Raw genomic sequence first — 14779 nt, 5'->3', positions numbered from 1 at the left:
TTTGTCACATTCGTTTTCTCAGAAGGAGCGTCACCAAACTTGAAGCTATACATGTGCTGAACTTGGTGTTTATAACTCAGTGTTTTAGAAATATTTTTGAAGTTTCCAAACACATGAGCATGTCTTTTTAATGGATTGTGCTTTGCCTCAAATCTCATACACCACAGCTGAGAAATAGGTCCAAATGTAATCATCATCCTTGGATAGTGAATCATAAAATGGTGTTTAGGAATCAGATTTCTATCATAGAGCTTCTTGAATAATGTGTAGTGCTTTATAATGAGTTGTTTCAGGAATACAGCAAGCCCGTGTGTAACAATGGGTGCAAAGACAATGCTGCATATTTCCCTCAGCATAATGAATAAATGCCAATGTTTACTTCTCATGTCAATAAGATCGCCAACTAAAAAAGGTAACACCTGCAAAAGGCAGTCTGTTTTATTTCATTGTCAGCGGTTCTCAGATTGAGAATAACACTTGGCTTATTTTTCTCATTTCCATACCCATAGTCAAAACTGGAAATTCTATGATTCAACAGTTCTAGGGTGAAAAGTTTTTGTTCATAAATGAAGTGGTGTAACATTAGTCTCACTTCCAAAGGGGCTACACCCTCAAGGATATCATGCATAGATATCATGCGTAATGTCAACGCATGTGTTCTAGGTAACATGAAAATACTGCAGCTTATTTAAACAAGAGTTCTCTTTAACTCCAGTTGAGCTTGGATCATTAGATCTAACATGCTGCTGATAATTTTCTCTGGTGCATTTCTCAAGTTTATCTTCATCATAAACAGACTGAGCAACTGTTTTGTCAACCATGCGAAAGTGACAAAATGTGTTTGCTGAAAAGCTCTCTACATATCCACAAAGGGAATGGATAGCTAAATTGTCTGCAGTCAAGACACAGATTGTTCCATACAGAGTATAATTGTGACCTTGCATCTCCACCTGTATACCAGAACTTTCAAGGAGTCTGATGTCCTCTAGCAGTGGTTCCAAAATTTTACCAAACCCATATACCTCTCTGTCCATAGAATTAAATAGAAGACACAAGTGAATATTTGAAAGTGATGAGTTGAATTCTGGTGGCAGATTCCTCATGGCAAAATAAATGGCACCCATTTTATGAATTTTCGTTTTGGAGCCCAAGGGGTTTGTTGTTTCTAAGTCATCAAAATACAACTGTATCTGGAGGGCTTGAGGAAATGTTTTAAACAGTGGATGAGATGAAAATTGAGAGCCATCACAGTAGCTGTGCATTTTGCCTTAGTATGTTTCTTACCCTGGAGGTAAACTTTTTGCATCTGCTCATTACTGAATAAAAATTTAACTGTCTCAATGACTAATATATATTGACATGTGTCTGCTGCCAACACTTGTTTTACTTGTCCCTGTTTTCTTCCAGTGTCTGCCCTATGACCAAGAAATATTTCTTTTGGCTTCACAAGACCAAATTTCTCTGAAAAGTATTTGTTCATTTTGAAAGGCGTGTCTACATCTACTATATACTTAGACTGTGATAATGTGAAGTGTGCTACAGTGTGCTACTGATTGAAACTGTATTGACTCATGGAGGTGATGACCTGAAGATGGTTTGCCGTCCAGGGGATGCACCATGTTGAAGAAACAATTTCTTCGGTGACCACAGTTTTCTACATCTCTGCTAGATCTTTTTTTTTGGGTGTACCTATGTTGAAAGCCAATTTGCGAGTAAGCATATGTGTGCGCGAGATATGTTGTAAAAAGATCTGGGTTAGGACAGAGGATGTGTAGTTGCATGCAAGACTCTGTCCATTAGTGATCACTTTCCTAAAAACATATCTGTCACTCAGAATGAACCAATAGAAATAATTGCTTCCTCACTAAGTTTCATTTTGCTAATTGTCAAGTTTTAATACTGTTAGCTTGTACTATCACTCACAAGTAAAGTGCTAAAATAGGCTTATTGCTTTGCAAAATGCACCCTGTTCACCTCCAGCCAGTGTATCCAGAGTCCAGGACAAGCTCAACAAAGGCTCATTCCTCTACTCATCCAGATCATCAGCACTTCTCCATCTTCCTCACATCTCATCTTCACCACCTCTACCATCACCACCGTCTAGACCTCTTGGGGGTTCTCTATTGGACGATGGATTCATCATGCTCCCTAAATCATACCATCTCAATGGGGGCTAATCGCCAAAGATTTTACACATTTTTCATTCTTATGTGCACATGTTAATAAATTTACTTTTTAATGTAAAAATTGAGTCACTCCTGATTGAAATAGTGAGGTATGTCGTGTAATGTCACAAAAAATGTCATATTATGTCAACAAAATATCATAAAAAACATCATAGTAAAGTGTAAGTGTTGCTCCATCTATTTCTTGAAAATGCCCACTTAAGCTATAGAGACCAAGCATGTAGCTGACGCGTGCTTCAGTAAAACTCTGTAGACGGTGTTCTTCCTTTTAAAATGTTTACTGAAAACTTTGTTCTTCATATACAAAATGAAAACAGTACCTAAACATCTTACAAAAACATAATGAGCACGGTCAAAGACTAGTGTGCTCTCAAGGCTCCATAGCTTCAACAGAAAATCTACCAAACACAGGCAAAATATATCATGCCTTTTAACCACTCAGAAGCGGAAGAGTTGACTACACGATTACACAGCTTATTGGTCCTTATTAAGCATGCTACACTGAGACTATGCTTATCCTCAGCAAATTAAATACATGAAAATATGTTTATGAATATTAATACAAATGGCTCTAACAGTATAGTATGTTGTCAAAATATCGTAAAAACATCATACTATAATATGTCGTCAAAATGTCATTGAAAAACGTCATAGTATAGTATGTCGTCAAAATGTCATTGGAAAGCGTCATAGTATAGTACTAGTGCAGTGGCCGTAGTAAGCATATATTTTGGTAAGGAGGCGTCAGTTGAAAGATGAAAGGCTACATATGTCTGTGATTGATATGGATACAGATTGAGGTGTATATGTTTAATCAGTTGTTGTTTATGAAGTTGTTGTAATGTCTTGTGTTTGGCTTTTAGCAATGAAACTGTAGGGAGTTGAACCCCATTTCACTAATGTGAAAGTACCACTACCAGTATCTTTTTGCTTTGTCATTGGGAAAAGTGTAAACACAAATGGAACATCAGTCAACTGAGTGAACAGATATTGTGTGGAAATGTATGGGAAGGTATTTCCAAAGATGAGTAAAGTAAAAAGTGAAAAAGTGTGTGTGTCTTATAAAGGACAACTCAGGCCTATGTTCTAAACTTATAAGAGCCATGAGGTGCAGTGTACTTTCTGCAACCAATACGAAGCTATCCTTAAAGCAGGTGAAGTTAGCGGACAGTTAGGTTCGGATGACTGACGCTAAAAGCTTCAACGCAGGTTGCGATGACTGACGGTATAATGCTATGTGAGTGAGGGCAAGGCTAAGCAGGTTCCGTAATGCGTTGGCCTGTGGTTAATGTGAGTTACCTGGCAATGTCGCATATCCGTGATCACGATCATTTGAGTGTGCGTGGGTGTGCGTATCCATGACTGAGAATGTTCTTCCTCCTCTGCTGGTGAGAAGAGAGAGCGTCACGCCCCGCGAAATCCCGCAAGGGCCGACAGAAGGGGACAGACAGACAGACAGACACACACACACACACACACATACACACAGAAAGCTGCAGGTGTTGGGGTGGGGGGTGATTTGGAGGGGGGGTTGGTGTTAATGGTGATGATGGTGGTTAGTTTTGGGGCCTTGTGTTTTTCATCCACTTTTTAGTTTTTTTTCAACCCAAGAAAGTGGCAGGTTTTTTCCCACAGTGAAGGCTGCCCCTTTGTTGTCTCAGAGATAACCATCTGAGAGACTTCATCCGTTTCCATGGGTGTCGTGGATCTGTCAGGGATAGGCTCCTGTTTGTTTGCCTCAGGTGGGACTGTGTCATCAGAGACCTCAGCTTGGTCCAGGTCTTTTACTGTAACACCATGAGGGAGAGGCTCCTGTTGGCGTTGCTCATCACGTGGCTCCTCCTCTCGTCTGGCCCTTTTCCTTGGTGGACAACAATCATCTTCTCTCTCAGCCTTGAGCTCAATCTTGAGTTGTCCTGGAAAATTATTTCTTCTCCCTCTGCTTCTCTCTACCTTGTGAATAAACGCAAACAGGTTAAAAATTTTCCGTATACATGCCTGTTCTCAGCTGTCAAAATTGAGCTGCAGTGCTGAGGCTGCAGTTTCAGGACCGCAGTTTTAGGACCCTTCGATTTTTGACATAGTGCCACCTACCGAGCGGAGGCTGCAATACCGGAGGCTGTACCCAAATACTACTTTTTTATTAAATAGTTATGATCAGTGTTGAGCAGTAACTCGTTATTTGGTTAATTTGATTACTTTTTTAAGTGACTGAGTAACGCGTTATAATTTCAAAAATAGGAGAAATTAATTAGTAATAGTAATTACATTATAGTTACAAGCCCAGGTTACGTTACCGTTGCCGGTCCTCTCCAACACCCGTCCTGGGCTACAGGACAGGACAAACTGATATGCTGATTTACAGGAGAATTCATGTCAAATGGAGGATCAACCATGAACATAAACTACAGATCACCTGTAAAGCATTTTAATAAATCAATCTATCATAATTAAAACATCTGGAGACTGAAAACAAACTGATATATGGGTCTGATCACTTTTTTAATGAACTGACATCATTCCAGACAGGATGTAGGCTAAGTGTGTCTGTGTGGAGCCAGGGCAAAGAGCATGGATACCAAGAGGTGAAGCTCCGTTGAATTTTTGCCAACAGCCACTAGGGGCACTGCGGTAACGCTGCCGCCATTTTGGACTGTTGAGCTTGGACTGTTGGGTCCAGACAACATGCAAGATGTCAAGGAGAGAGGAGAAAAATAGTAAAAGAAAACTTTAGTGTTAATGCCTGGACTTGACCACATTTATTTTTATGCCCTGCCCAGTTATTTTACCCTCACCCTAACCACCCCCCAATGATAATTATAGCCTACTGGACATATAAGTTAATGTGGCAAACGTTTTTTTCTTTTAACAGATGCATCCCATATGAAATGCAAGAGAATTGAACGGACCATTTATATCAGAACTGATTACTGCTTTAGCATTAAAATATATCATATTGAAATAGCCTATATATTACTATTATTATTACTGTCCCCTTACTGTACAAACTATAAATAAATCTTTATTCCTGACTATGTGTTGCCGTTAATGTGTTTCTATTTAAAATATTGATTTTTTTTTTTTTTTTTTTTTTTTGTAGATTGGCTTATGGGGTGATTTTGAAGGAGTAATTAAGTTAATCTTCTCATAAGTGGATGTAATATGTAGAGATGCCATCTAGGCCGTTTTTCTTCTTTTTTTTTAAAGTCTATATTTTGCTTTACAAAAACGTGAAAAAGCAGCTGTGACCAAGCTATCACGAGGTGAGTAGGATTGTAAGCATAATTAATAGCGATATACTTCAGTTTGTCTGTGTGTTTTTGTATGCAAACGGGTCTGCTGCGGTCTGCTGACAGTCCAAAATGGCGGCGGCAGGACGAAACCATGGGCGAGTCTGTTGCTATGGGGCGTTTGGAGCTTCGCCTCTTCGTATCCATGCTCTTCGATGGATGCGCCTTTCCGTCAAAATAAAAGCACCAAGCTAATAAAAATGCGGTGAAACTTTTTAATTTGAAAATTTACAAGAAAAGCCCCAAGCCATTAAGTTAACCTTTTTCTTTTATTGTAAATCGATGGTGCGCCAGAATTTAAAGTTTTACTTTGGTGAACACTTTTACTTTGGTGAATTTGGTGAATTCCGGATCCGCTCTCTAGACCGGAACCAGAATCCAGACAAAATTCAGAGTGAATGAAAACAGGCTCTTCCCCGTACGTGAAGAGCCTGGTGACGCGAGGCTACTGTTGGGAAACTGTCCAACTTCACTGCAGCTTTTTGTCACCGTCCCGCTCTCGTCTACTTTGCAGGCGAAGCGCAGTTCCATAGACATATACGTAGACGCTGCATCGAGCGCTGAGCCGTACGTCAACGTCGCCGCCATATTGGATGTGGCAAGCGGAGAAGATGCCTCATTCATGTGCTGCGTGGAAGTGTACGAATCGTTTTACTGTCCAAACCAAATCCCAGGGAATAACCTTTCACAGGTAAGACTTAACAATTACCTTTGATAGTATATGGCCCATAGACTGCATGATTTGGGCATTATAACATAATAATTTAACAACTCAGTTTACACATCTATAGTCGGAAAGGAACAGGAGGAAGAACAATCTTACATTACCAGAACATAAACAATGAATTAGTGCGGTCAAACCTGCCTTCAAACAATGAAGTCGTCATTCTTATTTTATTCAATTGCTCCGAACATTTTAGTAAGATTGTTGTTATTTGCTTGACTAACTTTTGTCATACTATGTAGGTTTCCCAAAGATACTGCTCGGAGGAAACAGTGGGAAGTAGCTCTCCGGAGGGAAGGGTTTTCTGCTAGCTCGTCTTCCATGCTCTGCAGTGAGCATTTCAAGCCGGAGGACTTTGACAGAACAGGCCAGACAGTCAGGATCAGAGATGGAGCTGTCCCTTCTGTCTTCAGTTTCTCAGCTCACCCCCAGAGGGTATGTATATCACCATAGGCTGTAAGGTTTAAATAAATGAATGGCATACCGTGCTGATTTGTTTTCTGTTCTGAGTGTGAAAGAATCAGTTATGTATTTTGTAATAATACACTGTGATAAAATTAAAATATTGTATCCCTCACTTTAGCCTGTTGCTACCAGGACAGCTGAGCCCTCAAAGAAGGTCCTCAAAGAAGAGACTCTGGCAGTGGACTGTTCCCAGCTTGTCCAAGACACTGATGAACCCCTGCCTGTACCCAGTGTTGTGAGTACCAAACAGACATGCCTCAAATAGTTGTGCACATCATGATCCTTGTTATGTTCAAATCTCTTGTCATCTCCCACTCCGTCACTATTTTCAGACATACTCACATGCACATATGCACATACATGAAACATGTCAGTGATGAATGTGTATCCCTGACACACACACACACACACACACACACAGTGCTGGCAGAACAAATGTGGAGTGATGAGATTAAGAATGTGGGACGGTTGACATCACTTTGTACTAGCAAAGATGTGACTGGCTGTGACTGGGTGATTGACTAAGTGTAATATAAACATGAGTTATAATATTTTCATCCTTTGTTTCTACTAGGACCACTCCTATGTCCTGCCTTCATCACCTGATGATCTGAGGGCCAGACTTAGTGATGCCTTGGCTAGGGTGGAGAGTCTGGAAAGAGAGAAGAGGAATGCAAAGGATAGAGAAAGGAGGGCAAAGAACACTGTGTGCAGTCTTCTGGAGAATCTCAGAGGAAAGAAACACATAAATCAAGAGCTGAAAAACAAGCTTGATTCATACTCAGGTAAAATGAAAATACAAATTTGTAGAAAATCTAAACGTAGTTGAATTATACTTTACCGTCTTTGTTTAGACTTCCTTGTTATTTCAAGTGTACTTAATAATTAGCTTCTGCTGATTGAATTTCAGAATTTGATTTCAGAACGGCTCAAATGTGTTAGTTTGTTGCCTGAAAAATGGCAAAAAATAAAAAATGAGAAGATATGTCTGTGTATTTTTCTTATTGTTGTGAGGGGGGATGTTTTAATCCACACTCTATTATTTATATATATATATATATATATATGTACATACATATATATGTGTGTGTGTGTGTATATATGTATGTATATATATATTTATATATATATATATATATATATATATATATATATATATATATATATATATATATACATAATATATACATATACATCATGATATTTTGACGACATACTATACTATCACATTTTTTATGGTATTTTGATGACATAATATTGCATTTTTTGTGACATTATACAACATACTTCACTATTCAATCAGGAGTGACTCAATTTTTATAATAAAATATATATATTTATTAACATGTTCACCTAAGAATGAAAAATGTGTAAAATCTTTGGCGATTAGCCCCCATTGAGATGGTATGATTTAGGGAGCATGATGAATCCATCGTCCTATAGGGAACCCCCAAGAGGTCTACACGGTGGTGGTGGCAGAGGTGGTGAAGATGAGATGTGAGGAAGATGGAGAAGTGCTGATGATCTGGATGAGTAGAGGAATGAGCCTTTGTTGAGCTTGTCCTGGACTCTGGATACACTGGCTGGAGGTGAACAGGGTGGAAGAAGGCACTACAGTTCTAAATCAATTGACGGGTGACAGCAGCAGAAGAGAGAGCAGATTTAAAATTTTGCAGTAGCATCGTGATTGGCTGATGGAGATCGTGGCAAAGTTTCATTGGATAACTAGAAGAGTGAATACTCATAGTCAGCTGATAAGAGGAAGCAGTGGGGGTGGGATGGAGAGAATTGTGAATGGATGAGCACAAAGAAAGTCTTCCTGATTAAACACACAAAATCCCAAATCAGAAAACTTTAATTCTAAAACCATACACTGTAGATGTATTTGTAAATACAGTCTATGTACAAAACTTGAAACAAATGTCACATCTTGAGCTGAGTTTAGAGAGCACCAAAATCATCTAGCCACTCTCAGGTAAATTAAATGTGATAATCCATACACATTTAAATTAACTGCTGTAAAGCTTTAGTAGTTCAACATTTTGGGAAACATGCTTATTCTCTTTATGTCTGTGTGAGTTTTCATTAGGGCTGGGACAACGCGTTGACGTAATTGATTATGTCGATTACGTAAATAACGCCAAAAATTTGCATCGACGTGTCAGACCAATTCAGAAAATGGCGGCAGCTTGTAGCAGCAGTAGCAGCGCAAGCGATTCCTCAGAGCTTCAACACCCTAAGAAAGTACGAAATCGTTTTTCTAAAGGAATATTTCAGTTTCCACGGAAGGGATTCCGTGGTTTGTAGACTGTGTGAAATGGAGATGGCCTATCATTCCAGCACGACGACTATGACCCACCCAACACCGGAAAAGGAGGCATCCAGGAGCAGCGAGCCTAGATGACAAAACACTAAGATTTCAACTTTCCCCCTTTACCACATAGCTAGGCTACTCGATGTCTTGAATATCATACATCGACACAGTGTTTTTAGTCTAACATTACTAGACTGTCAACATGTTAACCTACATGTAGTACACTTACTAGCGTAACCTGCAGTTTATCAGCAAGTCATCTGTTGCACTGTCAGACAAGCCATGTGTTACGTTACAACTGGTGACTGTGTTAACTGGTGACTTTTTCCTAAAAAGCAGTTTTAATCCTTGTAAAATACACAATAATCTGTGTAATATCTGATCATTTATGTAAATTAAATTGTGTTCAGATGACTTGTTCACCTCTCGTAACATAATTAAATGTGAGAAAGTCCCCAGTTAACACGGTCACCAGTTAAAACAAAACACCATGCGCTGATATTTTCGGACAACATGTAACTATGTCAAATGGTTACTAGTTGTTTTAACATAGCATGTAGTCATTTACTCCAGTTATTAAATTACATGCTCTAGCAACCATTTTAAATTCCAAGTCAACATGCAATGGCTACGTCATGACATGTTAAAACATTGGTGAACGTCATTGATTAGATTAACATATAGGTCACTGCCATGCCGTGACAGTGCAAGTAAACACAAATACAGGGTTTGATTACCTGCTGGTTTAGACATTGGGAAAAGCCAGCAGAAGCAGGATACATTTAAGAATCTAATTAATTGCAATTCTTTCTGAAATTAAGGGTCAGCATTTTCTTATCATATGTCTGACAAACGTGTCATATCAATATATGCAATCATGTGGACTGTGCATGAACAGACTAAGTTATGTTTCAGATTTTTTATTCTCATTAATCTGCATTCTGTGTGTGTGATTTATCTGTTTTCAGGAATAGGCAGAATAGTGTAGAGGATTACTTCCATAAGAAGAACTCAACTCCCTGCACACCCCAGGAGGCTGCTGTGCTCACGGAGAGTGTCTTATCAGTGATAGTAAAAAACATGAGGCCTCTTGCTGTCGTGGAGGGAGTAGGCTTCCAGGAAATGCTAGCCACATTTCGAACTGGGTACACTCTGCCCTCTAGGCGCCACTTTACCAGTATGATGGAGGAGAAATATGAGACTACAGTGGAGAGACTAAAAAACAAACTAAAAGATTCCACATCCAAAATCACCCTCACCACTGATGCTTGGACGAGTGTGGCCACTGAGGCCTATTTAGGGGTAACCTGTCATTTCATTAATGACAACTGGGAGCTCACTTCCTACAATTTAACAACAATGCCGATTGAGGAGCGCCACACAGCAGAAAACATTGCCTCCTGGGTGGAGGGTGTGGCAGAGAAGTTTGATTTTTCTCTTGAGAATGTCCTTGCCATTGTCCATGATAATGCACAGAATGCTGTGGCAGCTGTCCGAATCCTGGAAGAGAAACATGGAGTGGCATCCATTCGGTGTGCTGGGCATACACTTCAGTTAGTAGTCAACCATACCATGAAGGAACCTGTGATTGACAAGGCACTCTCAGCTACATGGTGCCTCGTGCAACATTTCAAGAAAAGTGAGCTGGCTAGCACCAAGCTCAAACAGAAACAAAAACAAATGGGCACAGCTGAGCATAAACTGATTCAGGATGTTGCTGTTAGATGGAACAGCACGTACTACATGATTAATCGTCTTTTAGAGCAGCGATGGCCAGTGGTTGCAACCAGAAATCACACAGCATGGAAAGCACTACCTAGATCTGAAAAAATGAACAGTGGACTCTATTGGAGGAACTGGAGGAGGTCCTCAAGCCTTTTGAGCAAGCCACTGTTTTTCTTAGTGGACAGTCTTATGTCACAGGCTCTGTTCTTTCCCCACTGCTAAAGGGTCTCCTGAAATCCACCCAAAAGAAATTATTATCAAGGTGGCAGAAGGAATCTGTGTTTAAAGAGGATGGGGAAAATGTGGCCCTCATTGCTGCTGCCCTTGACCCCCATTTTTGCAAGATTAAATTCTTGACCTCAGATGATGCTCTGAAACTACAACTACAAATACAGGCTCTTGCACTTGACATCAACAGGGAGCAGCAGCAATCACGGCTACAACAGGCAACTGCGGGGCAGGAGGCCTCAGCCAATCCTCCACCAAAGACGAGGTCCAGCTCTGTGTTGGACACTTTGTTAGAAGGCAGCAATGAGGAAGACATTGGCCTGGAGGATGATGGGGACAGTGACACAGTGAGGAATGAGGTACTTTTGTATTTTGGGGAAAACTATCCCAAGTGATCCCCACCCTGGCTGTTGTAACCAAATCATATTTATCTGTACCTGCAACCTCAACTCCATCTGAACGGCTCTTTTCAGCTGCTGGAAACGTCAACAAAAAAAGGACAAGCCTGACTGCTGAGCATGTTGAAATGCTAACGTTCCTCCACTCCAGTGACTGACTGCAGCCTGAATTACACACACACACACACACACACACACACACACTAACGGAGAGGGAAAAGGAGAGTGGTTTAAGTGTATTATTTTACAGTATGTTGTTATTATTTTCATGTGAAAAATTAAGTTGCACTTTTTTTTGCAGTAAGATAAGAGGAGAGCTGCCAAACACAAAAGAAAAGAGAGGGGGACATGTATGTATGTTCTGAGCATGGATGTTAAATGCTGCTATTGTTAGTTCTACTAAAGAAGGCCTACTCTTTTTCAGTTACTCTGCTTACAGTGAGAATTTTATTTTTGTATTCCCCCTGAATGACTTGAATGTCTTATTTTGTTGGAAACAAAATTACATAGTTCTATTTGTTGTATTTAATGAAATGTGTTTCTTAAGCACCAATGCTCTGCAGGGCAGTGTTATAGTGTGTAATGATATTGAAATGTTAAGGGGCATGAGATGTGTTCAGTCCCCTAAAGTTTACATAGGCTACTCTACTGTTGGTAGTTCTAAAAGGAAAAAAAAAAACATATTTTCTTCTTTCAATTGCTCTGAGAATTTAAATATTATTATTTAATTTATTTATTTTGTATTCCTCCTGTGTGACTTTTTATTTCATTTTATTTTGTTTAATGCTACACCTGGTATCAGAATGCATTATTTTGCACAACTTAATTACATGAATCTAATTTTGGAATTTGGAAAGATTTTGGGAGCAATACTCTGAATTGATGTCTTAAAGAAATGTTGAATAAATATTGAAATGTTATAAGAAGTCAATGTTTTTTGATATTCATAATGTGTAAATTGCCATAGTAATCAAATAATGGTAAAATAATTGATAATCGAAAAAATAATCGCTAGATTAATCGTTTAAAAAATAATCGTTTTGCCGAGCCCTAGTTTTTATGTTTTTCTTTCAAATTGCTGCTAACCTGCTTTATGTCTTTGCCCACTGCCAGACAGCCAACTCTGCATGGGTATGTATGCTGTATCTATTATAGCCAACTTTTTGTAGCATGGCTTGTGCATCAGTGTATTTGACCGTACATAATGACTATTGTGTTTTATCTATTTTTACTTTCCATTGCTACTCTGCATGTCTGAGTGTAATGCCAATCTGTGTGTTGGTGCTTGGTGTTTCTTGCACGTCTGTTTGTGCTATCATACAGTTTGTTGTTGTTGTTGTTGTTGTGTCATTGTATTGTACTGGTGCTCTGCTGTTGCATGCTGCTTTGCATAGCCTCTGTTCTATCTTGACAATTTCTAACTGCTATAATTAATTCTATCTTTATGTCTCTATGCTGTCTTTGTCCTGTGAATTGTCCTGTGATTTTATAAATCCTTTTATTGGTTTCAAAACATCTTGCCAAAGGACTGCAGTTGAAAATTAGCCAGCTGGCTGACACTGGCACATTTACAGAAGTGTTGATTAATGTGAGCTGTCCTTAGAAATAAAATAAATCTAAAAACATTTGGAAAAAAATCTAGCAGAGAGGTGGGAAAACTGTGGCCAGTGAAGAAATTGTTTCTTCAACATGGTGCATCCCCTGGATGGCAAACTATCTTCAGGTCACCTCCATGAGTCAATACAGTTTGAGTCAGTAGCACAATCACATCATCCCAGTGTAGCAGGGAAAAAACAGTGCATGCCCTGAATGGTAAAGCATCATATATTTAATTATTTATGTGTTCATTTATAATGAATAATGAATTTATTTATTTATTTGCTTGTTTATCATGTCAATAGTGAATCGTAATGTTCATGTCAATAATGAACACTGAAATTTAAAAAATATGAATGGAATCATGGAATTCTAAACATCAAAGCGGAATACAATGACATCATCACACTGACACGGAATGTGATTTCCCTTTGTGACATCACAGTACATGATTTGAAAGTTAGCAAGTAGGACCCCTTAACGTAACGTGGCTACTGTGGGTGAAGTCTTTGTGAGGACACTTCAGACCTTTCAACGACTGACAACTGCGAGAGAAATTGTTGCAAGATGCAGCGCGACGGAGTCTTCAGAAGAAACAGGAGGACGGTCAGACAGCAGCCCAGAGTTCGACCCCTGGATGCTGCATTAATGGAATGCGATGAGCTTCGCAATCAGGTCCAACACCTTCACAACCTGTTGTATAGCGAGAGACAGGAGAAAAAACAACTTAGCCAGGAGTTGGACGAGACAAAACAACAGCTGGCTAAGCAAAAATCCCTGAAGGAGATGTACATCAACAGGGAAAAGGAGTCCAGAAGAGAGTTCGAGAGGGTCAAAAAATATGCTGACCCTGAGACTCTCAGTACGTACAGGCTGGCTGTCCAGGTCAACGACACCAAGAGGCAGAAGAAGAAGAAAGATCTGCACAAGGACTATGAGCAGCTGCGAGTGGCACATATCATCAGCCAGGAAAAATTCACAGCTGAGCTCGACATAGAGAAGCAAAGAAACAAGCTTCTCCAAGACGAAGTGGAGAGGACCAGGATTTCATACCATGACATGAAAGTAAAGTATGAAACCCAAATCCTCACACTGCAACAGCAGGCAGAACTTCTTCAGCGTGAGCGTGACATCCAAATCCAGGCTCACGCAGACAGGGTGGCATCAGACCAGCAGATGATGCAAAACCTTAAGTCTGCACAGGACGCCCTCGTGGACAAAATGGCAGAGGAGATGAGAATCTTCCAAAAAAATGCCCTGGCGGATCAGACTGCTTTCCGGACACAGACGGAGGAGCTGATGTCGCAGCTAAACAGTCAGATCTCTCTCAACCATGAGCTGTCAATGGGGCTCAAGGCTGAGAGAGAAGATGATTGTCGTCGTGATGAGCAACGCCAACAGGAGCCTATCCCTGATGGTGTTGCAGTAAAAGACCTGGACCAAGCTGAGGTCTCTGATGACACAGTCCCACCTGCGGCAAACAAACAGGAGCCTATCCCTGAGAGATCCACGACACCCATGGAGATGGATGAAGTCTCTCAGATGGATATCTCTGAGACAACAAAGGGGCAGCCTTCAGTGTGGAAAAACTCCCGCCCCTTTCTTGGGTTGAAAAAACCTAAAAGGTGGAGGAAAAACACAAGGCCCCAAAACTAACCACCATCATCACCATCAACACCCACCCCCCCCCCCCATAAGTAGACCCTTTCCTACAAGACATTTTCACTTGTGAGAAGTCAGAATGTCTGCTGTAATAATGTCTATTTATGGGGGGAGGGGCATGGTGGTGCGGTGGATTAGAGAAAAGAGGAAGAGAAACAGAAGGCCCCACTACTAAACCCCCCCACCACCAC

The 14779-nt window shown here is 40.1% G+C and overlaps 1 protein-coding gene across 1 annotated transcript; it reads left to right on the top strand.

Moving 5' to 3' along the window:
• The first annotated feature begins 5829 nt into the window (after positions 1–5829).
• On the top strand, positions 5830–8416 carry LOC117271700 (THAP domain-containing protein 6-like). Its single transcript, XM_033650042.2, has 5 exons — positions 5830–6167; positions 6443–6635; positions 6784–6900; positions 7240–7450; positions 8109–8416. Exons 1-5 carry the CDS (start codon positions 6070–6072, stop codon positions 8219–8221), a joined length of 732 nt encoding a protein of 243 aa, XP_033505933.2. The 5' UTR covers positions 5830–6069; the 3' UTR covers positions 8222–8416.
• Positions 8417–14779: the final 6363 nt, after the last annotated feature.

This window comes from Epinephelus lanceolatus, chromosome 12 (assembly GCF_041903045.1).
Source record: "Epinephelus lanceolatus isolate andai-2023 chromosome 12, ASM4190304v1, whole genome shotgun sequence".
NCBI lineage: Eukaryota > Metazoa > Chordata > Actinopteri > Perciformes > Serranidae > Epinephelus > Epinephelus lanceolatus.
The sequence above is the reverse complement of the archived record's forward strand: the minus strand, read 5'-3'. Positions and strand labels throughout refer to the sequence as shown.

Excerpts from the sequence above, each read along its gene's own strand:
- LOC117271700 (XM_033650042.2), top strand. The coding sequence starts at position 6,070 with ATGTGGCAAGCGGAGAAGATGCCTCATTCATGTGCTGCGTGGAAGTGT. Across the intron at positions 6,168-6,442 it reads CAGGGAATAACCTTTCACAG|GTTTCCCAAAGATACTGCTC; the intron begins GTAAGACTTAAC and ends CATACTATGTAG. Across the intron at positions 6,901-7,239 it reads CCCTGCCTGTACCCAGTGTT|GACCACTCCTATGTCCTGCC; the intron begins GTGAGTACCAAA and ends TGTTTCTACTAG.